The sequence below is a fragment of the Muntiacus reevesi genome, chromosome 17, assembly GCF_963930625.1.
Source record: "Muntiacus reevesi chromosome 17, mMunRee1.1, whole genome shotgun sequence".
Taxonomy (NCBI): domain Eukaryota; kingdom Metazoa; phylum Chordata; class Mammalia; order Artiodactyla; family Cervidae; genus Muntiacus; species Muntiacus reevesi.
The window spans coordinates 42,511,243-42,534,234 of NC_089265.1; the positions used below are offsets into that span (position 1 = coordinate 42,511,243).

Below are 22,992 nucleotides of genomic sequence, written 5' to 3' on the forward strand. Positions count from 1 at the left end.
GTACCGCATAAGCCTAGGAAACACTGCTTACCAAGTGCTACCAATAAGAATCCCATTCGAGTGCCAGCTCATACCAGTTTACTCTTGGGCTGATACCAAAGAAGGAGCATGCGTCCTAAATGATGTGGGGCCACAGGAAGTTAGGAATTTGAAAGCTTTTGCTTCTGAAGGTTCAAGGGTAAAATATTTTCCTACCCCAGGGGTGGGAATAGGGTGGCATGGAGAAAGACTTTCTGAATTGGAAAAAAAAAAGTAAATTCATTTAGAGGCTTGACAGACCTATCTCTAAGTTAAAGACAGAGAGAGTCACTTCCATGGGTAAAAATTATGATACGCAATGTTTGCTATTTAAGAAAGTATCTTATTTCCTGTTATCACCCTGGCGACAGGGAAGAAACTGGAGGAACCCACCTCTTTTGCAGTAGTCTCATGGGGAGGTCACACAGTAGATGGTCTTTATTCTTAGGCATGAATAAATTTTCTGTTGACTACAAAAGGAGCCCTGCATTCTGCAAAGAGGTGAAAAACCTTGAGCTCGCCTACTGAGGCAGAGAGGTTGTGACACAGTCTTGGTGTAGCTGACACAGTCCTCTTCAGGCTCACAGCAGACACAGCTGGACCCTGTAGACTATTAAATAGATAACGAAGGAGAATATTTATTGGAGAGGGCTGTACAACCTAGCCAAAGTGCCGTCTTGGCCTTTTTTTCCTTTAGTTTGTCTCAGCACTTCTTTTCATCGTCAGATTGAGCACACTAGGGTCTGATACACATATACCAAGCATTTTCTTTTTTTTTTTTAAGCACTTTCTTCTGTTGCGGGTTTTTAAGTGCAGCTCTTTCTTTTGTAAAGGTGACAGCTTGACATGTGGAATGAAAACACGAGTGTGTTGGGTGGCGCATTATGTGCCGTGTAAATAACCAAAATAACACATGCATTAGTGCTTGGGTTACCTGGTGTGATTGTCATTTCATTTTCAGAAACTATTAGAGAAGAGGAAAGGCAGAAACAAAAAACCTCCTCAGTTTGATTATTAACTGTGTGGATTTTAGCTACCATGTATGCTTTAATTTCGACCATTATAGTGTTTGGCTTGATGGAAAGTCATTCTCAGTTTGTAGAGGTGGACAAGGTCTTCCCCCATTCCCTGTGGCCCTGCTTTATTTAAATAAACAAATGCAAGCATGTGCAGTGCATATAAAGACGTATACATAGCCATATATAGACACAAATGTAGATCTGCAGATAGCACGCAAGAAAGGATTCGATACCAAAGGTCAAATATCCTTAATTCAGAGACCAAGAGATGGAAATGAGCTATCTTAAATGCTAAATATTGTGTCAAAGGAAAAGTTAACGTGATCGGTTTAGTAAATCACCGTTTTTATTTATTTATTTATTTACATAGAAAACTTTTATTTTAATTTACTATACATATTTAAACTTGAGGAAGTAACTAGGTAGATGCACTCTTCTCTAAAAATATGGAACCCTTCATGAATTCGTGTATCATCCTTGCGCAGGGGCCATGCTAATCTTCTCTGTATCGTTCCAATTTTAGTATATGTGCTGCCGAAGCGAGCACTAAATCACCGTTTTTAAAGTACCAAGTATAGCTTTAGTCTCATGCCAAGTTTCACTTTTTTTTTTCTTTTCAACATTCTGTTCTTGTATTTATACAGTTATATTTTACAAAGCAGTAATGCAGTTTAGACACAGCCAAGCTGTCTCCAGAGTAGTTACAACACAAGCATGACGCAGAATGTGATGAGATAAACATTCCCAAAGAGAGCCTAGTTAGTGACAACTCCAAGTCCCTGTGTCTACCTACACTTCGAAAAGGGCTAGCTCAGTTCATCTCCCCACATTGAAAACTTCCATGAAAAATAATATGCCTATTTTCACTTCATTGTAAATTCCAACCTTAATTAAATTAGGCGCAATTAATTATTTTTTTCAGTAGTAAGGCATTACTCTTTGATTAAAAGGTTCTATTAAGTCTTCAATGATTGAAGAAAATATTTCAGAGAAATTCTATATCTTCACTTCTGTAATACCTTTTTAAAACATAAGGTACTTTAAAATCATTTTTGCATTTTACTTAATGTGTATTTCTGTTTTCAAATGGTTTTCAAGGTACAGAGCAAATATGTCAAAATGTCTTTTTCTTTGTACCATTTTTGAGTTTTACTCTTTCTAGCTTGTCTTCCAAAAGCTATTTACAGTGTACCCTACTTGATCATCGGTGGATAAACATGGACTTTTTACCCATTATATGGCAGAAGCTTAAATATAAAAGCCTATACATTAGGTTGATAGTCTACCATGTAAAATTAATGCTCTTCAATTTCAGATGATAGAAGCTATAAGAAAAGGGTAGATTTGGGCAGAATCCTTATTTGCAGGCTTCTACATGAATTAATTTAAAAAGTAGTAATGCCTTAAGCTGAGCCAGCATGCTCATTCGCCATAGACCTCACCACTCCCTATTGAATTCTAGTTACTGGATTCGTAATTGTACATTACCCTCCTGGTCACCCGTGCAGGAGACTCAAAGAAGAGAGGGAGACACACACTCCTAGAAGTTCTCACCCGATCCAGTGACGGGTCTTTGGTGGAATGACACATTCCTAAGGGGTGGTGGGCAATGTGGGGGGCAGGAGGGCGTGGTGGTGTCCACAGTCCAGGCTGGGTGCTTGGCGGGCCTCAGTAGGGCACCAAGGGCTTCTTTACTTGTGGGGCCCTGACCGATGCTTCTTTACATAGGCAGGCCCTGATGGAAACAGGTCAAAAGCTCAGGTGGCACCTTTTAAGAAACAACTTCTTCTTTTCTCTTGCTTTGTCTTTTCTGGTTGCCCCTCCTCCATTAGGTGAACACACAGGATTTCAGAGGACTCGTTCGGGAGGATGCTGTTCTGTACCTGTTAGAAATCCCCAAAGGTGAAATGGTGACCATTTTAGCTCAGAGCCGAGCTGATGGTGAGCAGGTTTGGTTTTGAGTTCAGTGGGCGGTCGGGGAGGGAGGTAGCTTGGGACCAGAATAGGCAAATCTGAGTGTTAAAAAATTGACCTCTATCTAGGTCATAGGTATGTGGAAAGAATTTGGGTGGCATTTAACTTCCTACGGAAATGGTTTCTGTGCACCCACTGAAAGAACTTTACTAGTTGTGTGATTGTGGAATAAAACTGCTTTTCTGAATCCATCCTTAATTACTGCCTGAAGTTATGATTGAGGTTTTCCATATGACAGATGCAGAGGCCACACCTGCAGTTCAGCCCTCATATTAACCCTTATCAGTCTGACAAGTTGATTCACCTTTCCAGGTCTTGTTGTCATCTGTAAAATAGAAGTTAATAGAATCTTCTTGTCTGCTTTAGAGGGTTGATTGGCACCTGTATTAGTCAGGGTTCTCCAGACAAAATGGCACACAGAGAAAGAGAGCTGCTTTTATGAGGAATTGGCTCACGTTATGGTACCTGGCAAGTCCCAGAATCTGCAGGGTGAGTTGGTGAGGTGGAGACTCCAAGAGAGTTGATGATTTACTTCCAGTCCAAGTCCAAAGGCTTGAGAACGAAGAGAGCTGATTGTGTACTTGTTGTCCAATGGTGGATTGGCTCAAGATCCAGGAAGAGCCAGTGTATCTGAGTCTGAAAGCAGGAAAAAAGCTGATGTCACACTTTGAAAGCAAAAAGAATTCATTATCTCTTACTCAGAGAGGGATTTACCTTTCTGTTCTGTTCAAACGTTCAACAGACCAGCTGAAGCCTCCCACATGAGGGAGGGCAGTCTGCTTTACTTAGTCTACGTATTAATGTTAACTCATCCAGAAACACCCCCAACAGACACAGTCAGAATAATGTTTGACCAAATGTCTGTGCATCGCATGGCCCAGTCAAATTGATACAGAAAACTAGCCATCACAGCAAAACTCATGAACTTAGTTACTTGTCCTTCTCCCTGTTTGGGCTGTGGTTACCATGGGGCCTGTGTGCTGAGTTCACTAAATGCATGGAAGGTAAAGAGGGTGATCAGAGCTCAGAGAACCTGATAACCCCTCCAGTAAAGACCCCTGGCCAGGCTGAGCACCGCATGAAATGAGGCTTTTGTCTTTCAGTGTATAGAGACATACTGGCTTGTGGCAGAGGGGATTCATTTTTTATAAGAAGTCACTTTGAATGTGAGAAGGAAACTCCACAGAGCCTGGCCTTCACCAGAGGGGAGGTCTTCCGCGTGGTAGATACACTTTACGATGGCAAACTGGGCCACTGGCTGGCTGTGAGGATCGGAAACGAACTGGAGAAAGGCTTAATCCCCAACAAAAGCAGGTATCTGAGACCACATGATTCCACACAACCCCCTAAGAATCCCCCCTACACATAAACAACATCCCCACATAAAGGAAGCCCCGTATGACTTTGTCCTTTGTCATCATGACCTCTCCCATCATCCACTTCTCATGTATGAAGAGACCTGGGAGAGATGGTGAGTTTGGTTCCAGACCACCATAATGAAACAAATATTGTAATAAAGCAAGGCACACAAATTTTTTGGTTTCCCGGTGCATATAGGAATTATGTTTATATTATACTATTAAGTCTATTTATTGTGCACTAGCATTATGTCTAAAAAAGCAAGGTACATACCCTAATTAAAAATACTTTAGTTCCCCCAAAATGCTAACCATCATCTGAACCTTCAGTGATTCGTAGTGTTTTTTGCTGGTGGAGAGTTTGAAATTTTGAGAGAAACTGTGACACAGAGGCACAAAGCGAGTGGATGCTGCTGGGAAAATGGCACCAATAGACTTGCTTAATGCAGAGTTGCCACATATCTTTATAATTTGTAAAAAAAAAAAAAAAAAAAGATGCAGGGTCTGCAGAGTCTGATAAAGCAAAGTAGAGTAAGACAGGGCATGTCTGTACACCAGCCTAAGCAGAACAAGCCATGTCAGCATGTTTATTACTGCGCTACTCCTGGTAGATTGCATGTGCACCCAGCTTTTCTCTGCCTCCATCCGGATGATAAAGCACCCGTGTTTCTCACCCCTGGCATTGCTCATTGTCACGCTGCATCTTCTCTGATCCAAGTCCATAAGTGATAGTGACTGGATTTAATTAGTGACGCTCACATTTGCGCATTTCCTAACTTAAGAACTTACTTCCCCTGGCTTCTTCTCTCAGAGCGGAACAAATGGCCAGCGTTCAGAATGCCCAGAGAGACACCACCGGAGACAGGGCAGACTTCTGGAGGATGCGTGGCCAGAGATCAGGTGTGAAGAAGAACCTTCGGAAGAGTCGGGAGGACCTGACCGCCGCCGTGACGGTCAGCACCAAGTTCCCAGCCTACGAGAGGGTTCTGCTTCGAGAAGGTGAGGGATCCATGTGGGCCAGGAGATGATCTGACTGGGCTCAGAGCCTCTTTTTCTTCATTTTTAAACTTTAATGGTCACGTTCCAATTTATCTATATCTCTTAGGCGAAGTGAGCTGACAGTTGGAATCATCTTTCAGCACGAAATAAAACTTACAAAAAACTGAACTGTGCAAACTTGTATTTCTACAACCTTGGTTATTTTTTATTTTAATACTACCATTCAGAAGTTTTTATATATTCTGTAGAGCAAAGTTTATCTTGAGTAATAGTGAGGGGAATGAATTATAATAAAAGAGAGAGCTTTTACTCTTCAGAAAAGAGCTGGGCTGAATTGGAGATGGAAGAACACACAGTTTCTTTTATTTAGTTGTGTTATCAATGTGTGTGCTCAGTTGTTCCGTCATGTCTGACTCTTTGTGGCCACATGAACTGTATCCTGCCAGGCTCCTCTGTCCATGGTATTCTCTGGGCAAGAATACTGGAATGGGTTGCCATTTCCTTCTCCAGGGGATCTTCCCAACCCAGGGATCAAACTCGGGTCTCATGCGTCTCCTGCACTGGCAGGTAGATTCGTTACCACGAGCACCGCCTGGGATGTCCACTATTTTGTTATCAATACTCTGTAAAATACATTTGTTTCTTAACAGCTAAAGACTTGGAGGTGTCTTCATGGCTTTTCTTTTTTGTTAATTGAAGTACAGTTGCTGTATAATATGTATAAAATCACAGGTGTGCAGTTTTTAAAGATTATACTTCATTTGTACTTATTATAAAATATTGGCCATATTCCTCATTTTGTAAAATATATCCTTCTAGCTTATTTTACACCTAATTTTCATGACTTTTTCTTTTCTCATTTCAGCTGGTTTCAAGAGACCTGTTGTCTTATTCGGCCCCATAGCAGATATAGCCCTGGAGAAGTTAGCAAATGACTTGCCTGACCTGTTCCAAACTGCTAGTAAGTCTGTCAGTGAATACTTTTTCCTCCCTCAACTTTTATTTAGGAAAATCTCTAACCTGCAGAAAAAATAATGAACACCCACATACCCTTCACCTGGAATCACTTGTCACCAGGTAACATTTGCCATCTATATTCTTCCCCCATAGACACACACATATACACACACACACTTTTTACAGTTGCTGACGTATTTAAAAGTTTAAGTTGTAGGCATTATAATACTTCCTACCTCTGTGAATCTCTTAATTCTCCTCCTATACAACCATAATACCATTATCACAACCAGGAAATTTAACACGGATACAGTAATGTTATTTTGTATATAGTCCCTTTTTCAAATTTCATCAGTTATCCCAATTATGCTTTTCAAGGTAAATTATTGTTTCTTTTTTAAGTTCAGAATGCCGTACTTTTGATTTTTATATCTTTCTGATCTTCTCCTTTTTCTAAATTATTTTGTGGCATGATATTTTGAAGAGTCCAAGCCATTTGTCTCATCGGATGCTCCCTGTTGGCCTGGTCTGTTTCCCTTGGTTAAATTTTGGTGAAACAGGTAGTGTTGGTCCTTCCTATTGCCTCCAGTTAGGAGACAATGAATGTCAGGTTTCCTGTCCTAGTTGATGCTAGGAGGGCGGTACTTGGTTGTCATTGATTTCTAAAATTTTATTCAGTACCCCCCTCCCTACTTTATTTTTTTTTCCTTTTGCAGAAACAGAACCAAGAGACGCAGGATCTGAGAAATCCACCGGGGTGGTGCGGTTAAACACCGTGAGACAGATTATTGAACAGGTAAGAAAAGTCATCTGAAGGCCACGCTGTTGGAAAGAATAGGGTCATGGTTTGCTGCAGTCTTTTTAAGAACAGAGTCTGCATTTTAATAATTATTAAATGTTAGTAAGCTGGATATAAATGTAAGCTGTTTCATTGTGTGACAATCAGTTGATGTTCTGTGAACCAATGTATTGATTCTCTCAGAGTTCTGAGCATTATACCAAAAACTTGTTAATTGGTTTTCTCAGAAGTTCTCATAGACTGGTAATATTAAAGTGGACCTAATGTCAAGGGAAACGTTTTCAGCTTTGTGATTTACATGGGCACATTTTATCTGAAGCGACCTTTACTTATTAACACAAACTCTTTGATGCTATTTGGCTTTTACCCATTTACGTCATCTTTCCCCCCATTTCTAACAGGACAAGCACGCTCTCTTGGATGTAACTCCTAAGGCTGTGGACCTGCTGAACTATACTCAGTGGTTCCCGATTGTGATCTTTTTCAACCCAGACTCGAGGCAAGGTGTCAAAACTATGAGACAGAGGTTGAATCCATCATCCAACAAAAGTTCTCGGAAGTTATATGATCAAGCCAACAAGCTTAAAAAAACTTGTGCACATCTTTTCACAGGTAAGTGAAATGTAAAATGTACTCTTTGCTCGAAAGTAAGGAATGAGGAACTGGAGGATGGAAGGAATAGGAAAATAATCTGAATGGAAAATAGTTATCTGAAATTCTGTTTATGACTCCTCAAAAAGGAACTAATCCTATAAAGTGAGTATACTAGACTCATGGTGTTTGTATATTTAACTTTGTAAGTTTGACTGTTTGAACATGATCATAAAGATCCATAATACACAATACCTGGTCATTTTGATGAGGTTCAGATTTTTTGCGTGGGACTACGAGGCTAGTGATTAAGCCTGGCATAGCACCGAATACCCATATCTGTTATGGGCTGTGTCATTCTTCTCTTCTTACTATCCATGCATACGCTGACTTACAAGGTGATAGGAACTTGGTTTCATTATTTTAAAATGTCTCTGAGATAGCCTTGAATATTCTGGATATTAGATGATATAAGAATTAGATGATATTAAGATATTAAGAATTTGGGAGCTTCCCTGGTGGCTCAGACAGTAAAGCATCTGCCTACAATGTGGGAGACCCGGGTTCAATCCCTGGGTTGGGAAGCTCTCCTGGAGAAGGAAATGGCAACCCACTCCAGTATTCTTGCCTGGAAAATCCCGTGGATGGAGGAACCTGGTAGGCTACAGTCCATGGGGTCACAAAGAGTCGGACCCGACTGAGCAACTTCACTTTCACTTTCAAGAATTTATCACTCCTGTGTTTAAGGTGAAAATGATACTGTGATTATGTTAGGTTTTTTTTTTTAGAAGTTCTCATTTTTAGGCATGTATGGTAAATAAGAGTATTTATGGATGACCTATTATCATATCTGGGATTTGCTTAAATAATCTTCAGTGAGGAGAGTTAGTGTGGCTGTAGACCAGACTGGCCAAGAGTTGATAGTTGTTGACACTGGGTGATGCATTCATAGGTATACTCTTCTCTCCACTTTGGTATGTCTAAAGTTTTCCATAATAGGATATTTTTTAAAATTCCTGAAATGAAGACCTACTGCTGCTATTATTCATGAAAGTAAAATGGTTTAAGAATGTGACCTTTTTAGGAACTGAATGTGTGCACTACCTAAAAATACGACTAGTACTGTGAATGTGGTATAATTAAGAGTTTAAAAGGGTTGCATGAAGTTTTTGGTCATGCAGTTTTATGGAAGCCACATGTAGCAACTGTGTGGATATAATTAATATCCTTAGGGTAATGGTAGCTCTGTGAATTCGGGCTTCCCTTATAGCTCAGTTGGGAAAGAATCTGCCTGCAATGCAGGAGACCTGCGTTTGATTCCTGGGTCGGGAAGATCCCCTGGAGAAGGAAATGGCAACCCACTCCAATATTCTTACCTGGAGAATCTCATCGATAGGGGAACCTAGTGGGCTACAGTCCTTGGGGTGCAAGAGTCGGACACGACTTAGTGACTGAACTGAGCTCAGCACCAGTCATCATCACCCTGTGCCGCTTTTAACTTATCGGACACTGGGAAGGGAAGGGAAGGGGAGAGTGTGAATGAATGTCTCCATTAGACCCTTGTTTTCTTGTTACTGGCTTTTCTTATTAAAGAGTGAGATGCACTATGTACCACTATGGTGAAGTGCTCTAACTGAGAGGTCATCTAACCAAACGCAGAGAAGGTGGTGGTGCTTCATAAACTGGATTTTTGTGAATGTAGAGTCAAGATTAAGCGTGTGCTTTTGGTATGTTCATATATGATCTTTCCTTTGTTTTACTGCTACTACTGGAATTATTATTATCATTACTGTTTTTATTACAGCAATAGCTAACAGTGGTACAGCCTTTCACGGGGGCTGTCTTATTAGGCCATAGGAAAGGCCAGGTGATTTCTGCATGGTCACACAGTGTATGGCTGAGCCCACACTAACACTGTGGTGTCTCTGACTGTGTGTCCAATATTCTATATACTTCACAGCACAGGCGTATTATCCTAATGAAGGGGGTCTTATGTTGTCATTCCTCCGTTTAACAGATAATTCATTGAACTTGAGGTCCGTGTGATTGTGATGCATGTTAAATCTACGCCCACTTCATTTCCCCCCGCCTCCTTACCTTTGTGTAAGTCCATTGAATGGCTAGGGGCTTCCCTCAGAGAGTTGAATTTGGGATTCATGTGAGGATCTGAGATAGCAGGCAGGGAAATAATGAGCCGTAGAGGAAGAGCCAGGCTGAGGGAGGCTAGACGCTGGCCACTTCATTGGTCTGCCTTTGAGTCAGCCTCCTTTGCTGACTCAGTCTTCAGAATGGGTGCAGCAGGGTGCTGAGTAACTTACAAAAGGATGGCCTTTTGCGGCCTTTTCCAGAGGCTTAGTTTAACTCTTGAAACTCTGTGGATGGCCCCACTGAGCACTTTATATGCCCTGTGTCTCAACCTGGCCAGGTTGTGACTTGATGGTGTACGCCAAGGCCAGAATCCAAGGGTTTTTTTTTTTTTATGATTTTTAATTAATGGCATTTATGGCATTTAAGTAAATTAATAGGGGCTTCCCAGGTGGTGCTAGTGGTAAAGAATCTGTCTGCTGGTGCAGGAAATGCAAGAGATGCAGGTTTGATCCCTGGGTCAGGGAGATCCCCTGGAGAAAGAAATGGCAACATGCTCCAGTATTCTTGCTTGGGAAATCACATGAACAGAGGAGCCTGGCAGAGTCCACGGGGTCACAAAGAGTTGGACATGACCGAGTGACTAACAGAACAACTAAGCAACAAGAATCAGATTTACACCGGTGACAACAGTCATCAAGCAATCCCTTCACACACACAATGAATTAATTAGTGGGGAAAATAGAGCTACTGTGATGAACAGTAATTCAAAATCAAGGCTTATGTTACAGGTGGATTAACAAACTCGATGAATATCTTTCTTGTTTCCTCGTTGCACAGTAACAAGAAAATCCCATTTTCCATAGATGAGTATTTAAATTTGACAGTATTAAAATGACTCTCCTTGAAATTACTATGTAATAAAAGTGATTGAGTAGGAGAACTGAAGATCTGTAAACAGTGTCTTGATAAATTGTTAGTATTTCAGATGTAGGACAAATCAGGGCTTAGTGTGATATTAATAGTAGCTGGTTACAAGAAAAACTAGCATTGCTAGTTCTTGTTGGTTTACTTTTTTTGTACTGTTATGCATAATATTATGTCTTGCTCATTTTTGAAAGGTATAAATTATTTTGTCTTTTGTATTTTAACATATATATCCATTACTATTTTTACAATATAATGAAATACCTTTTACCTAAAAAATAAAAATTAAAAAAATTAAAGCAAAATGACTCTTCTTGCAAATTCAAGGTACTTCTCAATTTTGCAGAGATGACAAGGGAAACTTTATTCTGAGATTTGCCCAAAAGCAAGTTAACTTGTCAATGTAAATTAAAATGTTAGGCTTCCCAACCTTCCCCCATCACTTTAAAAAAGTTACTGTAGAATAATACGTTTTGCATGCACATGTTACAAAAGTTATTTTTTAAAACGTGAAGTTTACATTACATATTTTCTTGGAATTGTTGAACATGTTTTACTAAAGCACTCAGTTCATGATTTAAAGACCACAGAAATGGAATTGTGGACTTACAGATCCATGTAGAGCCATCCTTTGTGTGAAATTGTGGGATTTTTAAAGTACCACAGGATGTTCCAGCACTTTTATCAGTTTCCCAGATTTCATTGATGTGAAATTTGTAATTTACAGATCATTACTTTAATTACATTAATTTGCAATTAATGTATAATGCAGTCCTAAGACTTTGGAAGTGGTGAATAAATGCTATTCATTAGTGATACTATTTTATACTTTTTCAAAATCTTTGTTACATATTATAAATCTTTTTCTTTGCCATAATACAGTGTTTGAGACAGAGAAGACAATGGCACCCCACTCCAGTAATCTTGTCTGAAAAATCCCATGGATGGAGGAGCCTGGTAGGCTGCTGTCCATGGGGTCGCTGAGAGTCGGACACGACTGAGCAACTTCACTTTCACTTTTCACTTCCATGCATTGGAGAAGGAAATGGCAACCCACTCCAGTGTTCTTGCCTGGAGAATCCCAGGGACGGGGGAGCCTGGTGGGCTGCCATCTATGGGGTCGCACAGAGTCGGACACGACTGAAGCGACTTAGCAGCAGCAGAAACAGCAGTGTTGGAGAAAGCCTAATGGGGAGGAGTGAATCTTGTACCAGTTAAAAATATCCAAACTGCAATAGGCAATTCTTGATTTCCCAAGGATATGTAGGGACACTGAGGACCACAGGAAGCAGACGGAAGTTGCTACCCTCCCTGGCTGGGCACCTTGGTTGATGCCTCTCCATTTAGAGTCCCTCTAAATGGTAGCCCTGAATAGCATTTTTTAAATTTAATTTATATACCCTGTAATTCACCCGATTTAAGCATGCAGGTCAGTAGTTTTTAGTGTATTCAGAGATGTACAGTCATCACTGCCGCCCATTTTGGAACTGCTCTATCACCTGGAGAGGAACCTCACACCGTGACGGTCACTTCTGACCCTGCTCACCCCCCAGCCTCACGTGTCGCCTTTGTCGCCTTGTGCTCCCCGGCCTCCTTGGTTGTGGAAGGAGGAGCAGCGCCGAGCGCACCCGCGCCTGGGCTGGGAGTGGACGCCCTCAGAAGCCCAGGACTCCCGGCCGTGATGGAGCCTGAAGGAAGCTCCTTCTAGTATTTCACTTTCTGGAGTTTGAGAGATGTATTTAGTCTATCCAAGGGAGCATGAGTCTAGTCCAGAGGTTGGAAATGACAGGAGGTAACCTGATGGCTTGTAGTCAAAGAATCTGAGAAACCTAAAGAGCAAAAGTCAACAGTAAACCAAAGGAACTTGATTCTAAGAGAAAGGAAGGCAGCATCATGGCTGTGCTCCCACCTCTTAAAGAGAGGTAAAGTGCGTGATTTGAATGCTACCAACTCAGTGAGAAATTACTGTTTTTTCTTTCTTTCCATACACTAGACTTCAATGTGAATTCAGTAAGAGGCTTCTGGCTTGTTTCATTTTATCAGGGGGCATAAACCTATTTTCTGCATTTTACAAATGGCCCTTTTAACTAGGTTTTTCTCATGATAAATACAAACTGTACTCATCTTAGACAACTTCAGCATAAAGCTTAAAAAGGTAGCTGAACATTCTGTATACATTTAGTGGAGATCACTCATTTTGTCCCTGGGGTGCCCAATGTCACTTTCGTTACAAAGAGGACAGTCATCTTTACAAGGTACTATGATAAGGCTTCCCAAATGGCGCTAGTGGTAAAGAACCCGCCTGCCAATGTAGGAGATGCTGGAGACGTAAGTTTGATCCCTGGGTTGGGAATTTACCCACTCCAATATTCTTGCCCGGAGAATTCCATGGACAGAGGAGTCTGGCAAACTACAGTCCATGGGGTCACAAAGAGTCGGACACAACTAAGCGACTAATACACACACATGATAACGGTACAAAAATCCAAGGAAACAAGGTTGATTTTCTTTTAGTTGTCCCAGGTATCAGTTTATTCTAATACTATAAATAATTAATAGCCCAGGAAATTGTCAGCTTGTTCAGGATTTTCCAAGGTCAATGCTGGGACTTTTTAAATGAAAGAATGCTGTATGTTACTGGGAAGAAAATCTTGAAGCAAAATTGCTTACAAAATTTGCTTTTTGGTTCTTTGGAGTTATTTATGGAGAAGTATGCAGACTTCAGGATAGGTGGAGCAGGCTGCCTAACAACTTTCAGCAACAAGATCCAGTATTCTTTTGGGTGACACATAATGGCCTTAATAATAGGCCATGATGATGTAGCTCTAAAAAGTACTGATTTACCTAGAGTTTGATCATTGTAGGTCCAAAGTATTGCTGAAGAATGATCACATGTATTTTATTGGTTGGTATTTTATCCTGGTGCTCCAAATTCATGTTTCAGATGGGCTGAGTCATGCAGTGGCTGAAGCCATAAGCTCTAAAAGCAGACTTCTGAGTTTGCATCTAGGCTTTTCCACTTGCTTGGTGTGAGGCCTTAGACTAGTTACTTTCACTGCTGTGCCTCAGTTTTTCATCTACAGAATGGGGATGATGGCAACACCCACCTTGCAAGGTTTGTTTAAGCATAAAATGAACTAATCCATGTAACGTATTTAGGAAAGTGCATGGTCAGTCTTAGTAAGTGCTATTGTGTAAGATGCATTTTGTTCAGATTAGAAAATGTATGTCCCATGAATACACACCTGTAGAGTTTGCTTAGTCTGTATCTATATTCTGAAATGTTTAAGCCTATAATGACATACGTTTAGTTTTTTATTGGAGATAAACAGTACATTGGTATATATTTTTCTTTTACTGTTCACGTCTATATTTTGATTTTTTAAATATGTACTTTTATATTTTATTTAGATGTGTTGTTGTTGCCCCTGAAAGCACACTCTTTAAAAATGTATTTTTTTAATTTATTTTTTAATTGGAAGAAAATTACTTTACCGTGTTGAGTTGGTTTCTGCCATACAACAACATGAATCAGTTATGATTTTATATATGTGTGTGTGTGTGTGAAATATGACAAGTTAGGGTAAGTTATGTCCAATAAGATTTCTAATAAACGCGAAATTGAGGCACACCTTTTGGTTTACATTTCTGTAGCTACAATCAACCTCAATTCAGCCAACGACAGCTGGTTTGGCAGCTTGAAAGACACGATTCAGCATCAGCAAGGAGAAGCAGTCTGGGTCTCCGAAGGAAAGGTATGTGACACAGATGCTCTGCTGCGAGGTGAGAGTCTGTGTTCTGAATTTTTTTCTCACGAGGGTAGTGAATGTAGTAAAAACCATGCACATTTCGAGTGATCTCAACATACCCTTCAATTGTTCAAAAATTTGTAAATTCTCTGGAAAAGTAATAAAACGAAGGGACTTTTACAAGACAAGCAGAATGGGATACACGCGGCCCTACATTCACTTCCCTTTTGCTTTTAACGTAGTAACTAGTGTTGTGTTCCAAGCACACTAATCAGAGCTTACAAGACCTGTGCTGAACTCCACAGCTTATTACCAGGGGCCCGGGACGCCCAGAGTGCAGATGAGGGGTTAGGGTGAGGGTGTGGAGAACATAGTTAAAAATTAATGGAAGGAAGAAAAGCTAATGGAGTTGGAGTCATTGTGTTAGAAAGAAGGTTGGCAGAGGATGCGTTCTAGGGATTTGAGTAGGTGATGAGAGAGCGCTAGAATCTGGTATAGGCTCCTAACCTTGGCTCACTTCTCATCTGTGGAGGAAGTTCCCACAGCCCTACTGCAGGGAGGAAGCAGAGAAATTGTAGAATTCCCTGTGGTACTAGGAGCCCTTGGTGCTGGTATCTGTGGTCCAGCTGATCTGAGGTCATTTGTGAGACATTCAAGGTACGATTTTGTTGCGTAAGTGCCTCTATTACCAGTTAATGGTTGAGTCCTAGCCCTGCCCTTTAGGAACTGCATGTTCAATCAGAGTATCTAGCATGTACTGACTGCTTATACCCACTGTAGCTCTGTGCTAGCCTCTGTGGTGAGAACAGGCTGAGCACGATGGAGCTTCTGCCTTCAAGGATTTGAGAATCTCGTGGGTGAGTGGAGAGGCATACAGCTCCAGACAGCATGCACTTAGCTCTGGGAGACCAGTTCAACAGAAAAAACTGGAGGGGAGCCAGATTCTGGAAGAAAAGTGCACAATGTGAGGAAGCCTGATGGATGGTGGAAAGGAGAGATAGGGTGGAGGGTTTCTAATTTAAGTCTCTACACAAAAAATTTACATAATCATTTAAAGCCAAGTGATTTTAGGAAGATAAAGGTGAACTTCCTTTTCTCGAACAAGTCAAGGTTTCAGTCCCTTGGCTGTGCCCTTGGGAATTTTCTTGAGTCCTCACTCCCAGGAGCCATGTCAGATCCCACTGACCCTCCGAAACAAATTCCTCTAGATGGAAGGGATGGATGATGATCCCGAAGACCGCATGTCCTACTTAACCGCCATGGGCGCGGACTATCTGAGTTGCGACAGCCGCCTCATCAGTGACTTTGAAGACACCGACGGTGAAGGAGGCGCCTACACTGACAATGAGCTGGATGAGCCAGCCGAGGAGCCGCTGGTGTCTTCCATCACCCGCTCCTCGGAGCCGGTGCAGCACGAGGAGGTGAGGCGAGGCAGGCCCGGGCAGCAAAAGGAGGTTCTGGTGTTTCACTCGAATTGCTCTGGCTAACAGCTTATTCAGGGTGCTGAGGCAGGTATTCCTAAGGGTTGGAGTGGCTGATGTCTAGGGAGCCTCCCATTCCAAGCTAATGCCTGTGTGATTGTGGATGTGGTCCAGAGGGGAATGGGGCAGGAACCAAGTGCTGGGAGAGGTTGAGTGACCAGCACTCACCCCACAGATGCCCCTGGGCATGACATCATAATGTGAGGCCAGCTGTCCAAATGACCAGTGGGGCATTACTTTTAAATACAATATTGTTGTATTTACTTGTAACCTTTGATTAGGTCTCTCTCTGTACTCTTAGGTGTCTGTGCTTTTTCTTCTCCACCGTACCTTTAACCTTTCTAATCTTGCCAAAACTCCTGAGTGTTTCCCCATCAGTTTCCTTCTGTCTGGTATTTCAGTTTTTTAATTGAGTTTATTGATTAATTATATGTCTGATCTCACGTACTATGCATCCACTGGCCAGTGAGTAGACTGCTTCTGTGATTCTAGAAATCACATTGCTAGCACTAAGTTAGGACCAGAGCAGTTATTGGTTGCACCTCAGAGAACACTGGGATAATGACCTTTGCAGACAAGAGTCTCCATATATTTGGATTTCTGTGGACTTCTCTTCAGTTTACGTTGTTTCAGTGAATTTTATTCTTTATGATATAGAAGGACTAAATATATAAGTTGAAAGGAGAAACAATTCACCATGACCAAAAAGAAAAATTAGTATATACTGTCGGACAAGTTGTAAAGAATAAAATATTAATAGCTGTTAGTGAGAAAACTTAACGAAAACCTCTTGTTTTCTTACTGTAAAGGGAGAGATGAGCTAGTTTTGGGGAAAATATACCTTAAGCACTTGCTAATGGGAGAGTATACCAGGTATCTGCCTTTTCAGTAAAGAAGCACTGGATCAGTAGCTCAAATTACACACATTAGGAACCTAAACATCTTAATTCCCCCAAGTTTGAAGAACTCCAGCAAAGAAGACCAGTGCTCTCTTCTTCCTGCTGGGATGTTCTTGTTGTGAATGAACCTTTATGTCTTGTAGAGCATAAGGAAACCCAGCCCAGAGCCACGAGCTCAGATGAGGAGGGCTGCTAGCAGAGATCAACTTAGGGACAATAGCCCGCCCCCGGCATTCAAGCCAGAGCCGCCCAAGGTACGTGGCTGGGAAGCCCAGGATGGGAAGGAGGAAGAAACACATTGAGCTCACCTGGAGCTCCTGCGTCGCCAGGGCAGAGCATGCCCAATAAGGTGGCGCTGGATTATGGTTTTGACCAACTGGGTTCTCTACTGGAGCCTATCTTTTGGGTGAATCCAAAAAATTAAGAAATGGCAAAAAAAAGTAAAATGGAAAGGCAGTTTTAGAAGAGGGTACAATTTTAGGACTGTTAGTGTTTGTTTCCTTTTGTTTTTTATTTGTTTGTTTATGTAGAAAGAATAAAAGTTGGATGAATACTGCATGCCCAGAATCACCTGTCAATAGAATCTGTTTTTCTTCTTCTATCCAATTAAATTTTTCTGCCCATAATCTGATTTAGATCCACCTGAAAAAATCCTTCCTGATGACTTGCTAAAGACAACAATCACCACTATTGTTTACAATGCCTCTCATTATGAGGACAGTTTATTTTTTAAATAAACCATTGTCCAGAAAAGAACCAATGTGAGAACACATGTCATATGATTTTTCACCCCTCTCTGAATCACAGCTATAACTATACGCTTTCCCTTGGAACCCAGTGAAGTTTCTCTTCCTAACTCAGTGCTTTAGATAAGAAGAAAGTAATAATTCAATGTGAGCTTTCAGAGGTAATTGGTGACCTAATAATATAGATGAGTGAAAGTTTACAAGTGGCCTAGGATGGAAGTATGAAGACAAAGTGGCCATCAGCATGATATTCTCCCTCACCACTCCCCCCCAGCCTCCTCACTTCTGCGTGGACTTCTGGGGACCACCCACGTCCCCACGTCCATGTGGACCAAGGCACGTCCCCTCAGCCTGGTGTGAACTCAGGAGCCACTCTTCCATCCTGAAGCCTGACTTGTTCTGAGGTCCTCTCTAAGATTCAAATCTCCTCTAGGACAGAGTTAGGTCTGATCCACCTCTGGCACTTGCAGGCCTCCCACCACATCCCCAGCACCCTCGTGGTTTTTTCGAGCACTTAATACTCTTCTGCAGGGAGTGAGGTAGGGCTCTGGATGCCAGGTCTTGGCCATGTACCTTGTTGTATATGATTCCTTGTTGGAGTGGAATTTGTTGACCACCTTTGGAAACTGATCAGGAAATGGAGTGTATTAAATCACTAATAGAGATTTGAAAATAAACTGAAAGCTCAAGGTTAAAACTATGTCATTGCTCTCTGCAGGCCAAAACCCAAAACAGAGAAGAATCTTTTGACTTCTCCAGATCTTATGAATACAAGTCAAACCCCTCAGCCGCTGCTGGTAACGAAATTCCAGGGGCATCTACCAAAGGTTGTCCTCCTCCTATTGCAGCGAAACCCACTTTTGGACGGCCTGTACTGAAGCCCTCCACTCCCGTCCCTCCCCCAGAGAGTGAGGAGGCGGGAGAGGGCAGTGAGGAGCAGCAGAATGCTCCCAAGTCTGTCCTGGGCAAAGTAAAAATATTTGAGAAGATGGATCACAAGGCAAGGTTACAGAGAATGCAAGAGCTCCAAGAAGCACAGAATGCAAGGGTAATTGTTTTCAATCACTGGGTCATTTTAGTGCGTCAGCAATAGGATTTTAAAGAAGTTTCATTGCAGTGTGATGATTTACAGTCCTTTTGCCACTGCCACAAACATGAAAGGGTATGTTGACATTCGTGATACAAAGGCACATCCTATGGGTGTCTCATTTTCAGATTGCCAGCAATTAGCACATCCCTTTTTCTTCCAGTCAAGAAAACCTGACATTGCAGGTGAATAGGATTCTACTCTTTGTGCTTCAGAACTTTATATTGGGTTTTGGAATAATAGGAAAGCGTGACAAGAGATTCTGTGGCCTCTTCAAAATTATTTTTCACTGTAGCATTTGTTAAGTAAAGGTTTCTGGAGCGTTTCGGCCCAGTGGTTATGGGAGTTTTCTTCATTTAAATTTGTCACAACAATTGTAGTGCTTCTGGGCCTTTTTCTCTTTTAGAGGGGAAGGTAGGGGAAAAGAAGGACCTGCAGCAAGTAAGGAGAACACGAGGGATCTTTTCCCAAAGCAGAGTCTCCCTGAACTGCAAATTTGGGGAGGTTTAAGACTAAGGCTCTATGCATATTCATAAGGGGGCTTGAGCAGAGAAGACTGCAGCATGGAATTGGAACAGAGGTTGACAGAGTCCGGGCTGTAGTTGATTGAAGTCAGGAGGGTCCACATAATTCCGTCCTCCAACTGTGGGGGGGCCTTAGTTCCTGGTGTCAGGACTTACTGGAACTCAAGTTCTTTATATCTCACTGCAGAAAGAATTCAGTGAGAGACAAAGTAATGAGTAATAAAGTGGATATATTTAGAGAGATACATTCCACAGACAGAATGCAGTCTGTCTCAAAAGGCAAGAGTGGCCCTGGGAGAAGCATACACTATGGGCAGAGTGTGGGCTGTCCCAGAACGCAAGAGATGACCTACGCTCTTTTTCTTTTTTGCTTCTTTTGGTGGTAAAATATACATGGAACTTACCATCTTTAACATTTTTAAGTGTTTGGTGGCATTAGTATATTCACATTTTTGTGTAGCCATCTCTATCATCGGTCTCTAGAATTTTGTCATCCTCCCCAACTAAAACTCTGTGTATATTAATTATTCCTCATTTTCCCCTCCTCCAGCCCCTTAACCACCATTCTATTTTCTGTCTCTATGAATTTGACAGCTCAGGAGCCTCACAGAAGTGGAATCATACAATATTTGTCTTTTTTGTGGCTGATTTAATTTCACTTAGCATAGTGTCCTGAAGGTTCAACCATGTTGTAGCATGTGGCAGACTTTCATTAGTTTTAAACATTTTTCCTATTTGACATTTACCACTAAGCATCACATACAACCCTGGAAACTAGAAGTTTGCTTCTGTTTTTCCTCTTCTCGGTTAAAATGGGATTGGAGAATGGAACCAGCAGGAAATGAGCAAGCTGACTGGCTAGTCATTCATCCCTTCCCTCTTATTCTTTTTTTACCCCCATAATCTCCACAGATTGAAATTGCTCAGAAGCATCCTGATATCTATGCAGTTCCAATCAAAACACACAAACCGGACCCTGGCCCACCCCAGTACGCAAGGTAAGGGCTGCTCTGAGGATATAGGTCTAAAAAAGGGACTTGTGTAGGACTTTGATGCTTAAGAATTTTTTTTCACCTACATTTCAAAGTAACAAAGTTTGTGTTTTTTTTTTCCTCCTGGTAAACTGTTTACTTATTCAGTCAACTTTAATTATAAAGACCGTAGAGTCAAACTTTTATGGTAGCGTTGATTGTGTGCTAACACTAACATGGTGTTGTTGTTTAGTCGCTCCATCATGTCTGACTCTTTGCGACCCATGGACTGTAGCCCACTAGTCTTTTCTGTCCATGGAGTTCTCCAGGCAAGAATACTGGAGTGGGTTGCCATGCCCTCCTCCAGGGGATCTTCCCTCCCCCAGGGATCAAAGCAACATCTCTTGCAGCTTCTGCATTGCAGGTGGATTCTTTACTACTGAGCCACTGGGGAAATCCAATTGGAGCCACAGATGCGTTAAATTGTGTTAGGATAGTGCATAAGCAAAATTCCTGGGGTTTAGATGCCAGTTGTTTCACTGTTAATATTTTCTAGCTGTTGGCCAACAAGTTCAGTAATCCTTTTGCGTCGCTTAGCCAAGTCAGGCTGTGTGTGAGCTGTGGTCTGAGGGAAAGGGAACATCAATTGACTGGTGTTGGTAGGATGCCTTATTTTTAAAGTGCTGCATAAGCAGTAGTGATTATCACAGTGTCTTCCTGTTGAGGTTTCACACTGGATCATTTCTTGCATCCGAGAATAGGAAACAAAATCACATTTTCTTGCAGCCATTCTGACTGGAAACTGGAGTCTAGTTTTACAGCTATAGAAAATTAGAGGCAAGTTTCTTGTTTACCAATCAGATAGTGGCACAGCTGACCAGGAGGCCCCGGCAACAGAGGGGACTTGGTATAATTGACCAAAACTGGTGAAGAACTCGCTCTGCCTGTGAACTTTTGACCAGTGATCTCAGGAAGGCACCCTCATCAGGCTGGAGGGTTCTTAGGTCAGAGAGTATGTGTCTGTCTTCCCCACTCGCTACTTGAATGGGTATCGGCCTTGACCTGTGATTCCTATCCTCAATTCCACCACTCTGTGAACCTGGGACGGGGCCAGGAGTGCCCTGGTTTGTCAGCAGAGGGTGACTCAGGTAAGTCATCTGTCGTGGGCAGTGGCCCACGGCTTGCAGCACGGACGGGCAGGGAGGCCTGAGGCTGCACGTAACCCTCTCTCTTTGTTAGTTCCAGGCCCCCCGAGCCACAGAAAGGCCCTGCCAGACTTTATCAGGATCCCAGAGGAAGCTATGGCAGTGATGCTGAGGAGGAGGAATACCGGCAGCAGCTGTCAGAACACTCGAGGCGCGGTTATTACGGCCAGCCTTCCCGATACCGGGACACGGAATTATAATGCTGGGGTTTTTGCCTCCTTTGTGCTACGCGGGAACAGCCCTCCCACCAAGCCAAGGAGGATGGATTTCTCCAGTTTCAGTGCACTGTGGCGATGGCGGGGCCCCTCCTGGGGAGCCCAGGGGACTGAGTCTGGGGAATTGAGGGCTTTGGGCTCAGAATTAAGAGAAATACTACAGTCTGATACTGTTACCTGCTTCCACGGACCAAAAGCTGTATTAATTCTGTTTGCGTATTTTTAACATGTATATTAAGAAACGATAACTATTTTTCCTTATTAATAACTGCCTTCCAGGACTGTTTCAATGAGAGACAGAATGTGAAAAAGATAAAAAATACTGTCGGACTCAAAACTAAATTCAAAGAAGTATTTTATTACAATTCTTTAAGTGCCTTTGATGAGAAGTGTCTTCAATTTTCTTCCTTTGAAGCTTTGCAAAGCCATAATGGACTAAAATATTTTGACTAAATTTTTATACCTGTTTCAGAGCTACGGTTTTCTCTGCACTATCATCTTTTTAAGGCATTTGTCTTTGTAATATTTTCCTTAAATTCTGACTGTATATTGTAATATCTATACTTGGTAGTTTGGCTACCAGTGCGAAATAGCTTGAAGACTGAGAAGTTAATATAGAAATATTTTGTCTGTTTAAAATCATGTGCTCCACAAAAGCATAAAAGTGCATTTCCAAAAACGTGTATATTGACAGCAACCAGTTTTATAATTTAATAAAAAGGAGGACATTGCAATCAATAACGTTCTTAGTGGTGAATTTCTATGTTACTTCCTGTGTTAAAGTGCATCTTTTATTTCAGTTACTGATCATGAAAATGAGGACATAATAATTGCAGATTCATAGTGTATGCTTTGACCATTGCTGCCTAAATAGATAGTTCTACTATTGTTGGCCATTTGGATTGTTTCCATTTTTTTTCTTTTAATATGAAATGCATTTTTTTATATATAATCCATTTTTAATTAATATATCAATGATCAGCATTTTAATCCTTCACAGCAGATAGGTTCTCTGAAATGGAATTACTGGGTGAAAGCAGAGGAACGTTTTTAAGGCTCTTGATGTTTACTGCTACATTGCTTCCTAGAAAAGTTGCATCAATTTATTCTCCTGTATTTACTCTTTAAAGGCTAAAATATGTTTGAAATTAAAAAAAACCTAGGAATTTAGGATTGTGTAAATTGGAATTGGAAGTACCTTGAATTTAGGAAAGGAGAAGAGTCTTGGTTCCATTATGGGTTTTTTGTAATATGAATTGACACGATGATAAGCACGTGTTTTAGTTGAGTTGGAAATTCAGCTTACTCATAACTTAGTTATATTATAAATGTATCCTCGGTTGTGTCTGTGGGTGCTGTAATTTATAAACCATTTAGTGCAACACCGT

General features: G+C 41.5%; 1 protein-coding gene and 1 non-coding gene across 5 annotated transcripts in view; one reads left to right on the forward strand and one right to left on the reverse strand.

Annotated features, from left to right (window-relative positions):
• TJP2 (tight junction protein 2) overlaps positions 1-22,345 on the forward strand; it is a 124,166-nt gene extending 101,821 nt beyond the window's left edge. For 2 of the 4 annotated variants that reach the window (XM_065908229.1, XM_065908228.1), the window contains 12 exons: positions 2,870-2,978; positions 4,115-4,325; positions 5,181-5,368; positions 6,234-6,329; positions 7,042-7,121; positions 7,526-7,736; positions 14,382-14,482; positions 15,685-15,897; positions 17,000-17,110; positions 18,321-18,650; positions 20,126-20,211; positions 21,424-22,345. In XM_065908229.1, coding sequence (XP_065764301.1) covers positions 2,870-2,978; positions 4,115-4,325; positions 5,181-5,368; positions 6,234-6,329; positions 7,042-7,121; positions 7,526-7,736; positions 14,382-14,482; positions 15,685-15,897; positions 17,000-17,110; positions 18,321-18,650; positions 20,126-20,211; positions 21,424-21,589 — 1,902 coding nt within the window. In that variant the 3' untranslated portion in view covers positions 21,590-22,345. The remainder of the gene's footprint in view (positions 1-2,869; positions 2,979-4,114; positions 4,326-5,180; positions 5,369-6,233; positions 6,330-7,041; positions 7,122-7,525; positions 7,737-14,381; positions 14,483-15,684; positions 15,898-16,999; positions 17,111-18,320; positions 18,651-20,125; positions 20,212-21,423) is intronic. The other 2 variants (XM_065908230.1, XM_065908231.1) reach the window with 2 other exon arrangements.
• LOC136148827 (U6 spliceosomal RNA) lies at positions 1,478-1,584 on the reverse strand. Its single transcript, XR_010659591.1, has one exon. It is a non-coding gene; the product is annotated as a U6 spliceosomal RNA (small nuclear RNA).
• Positions 22,346-22,992: the final 647 nt, after the last annotated feature.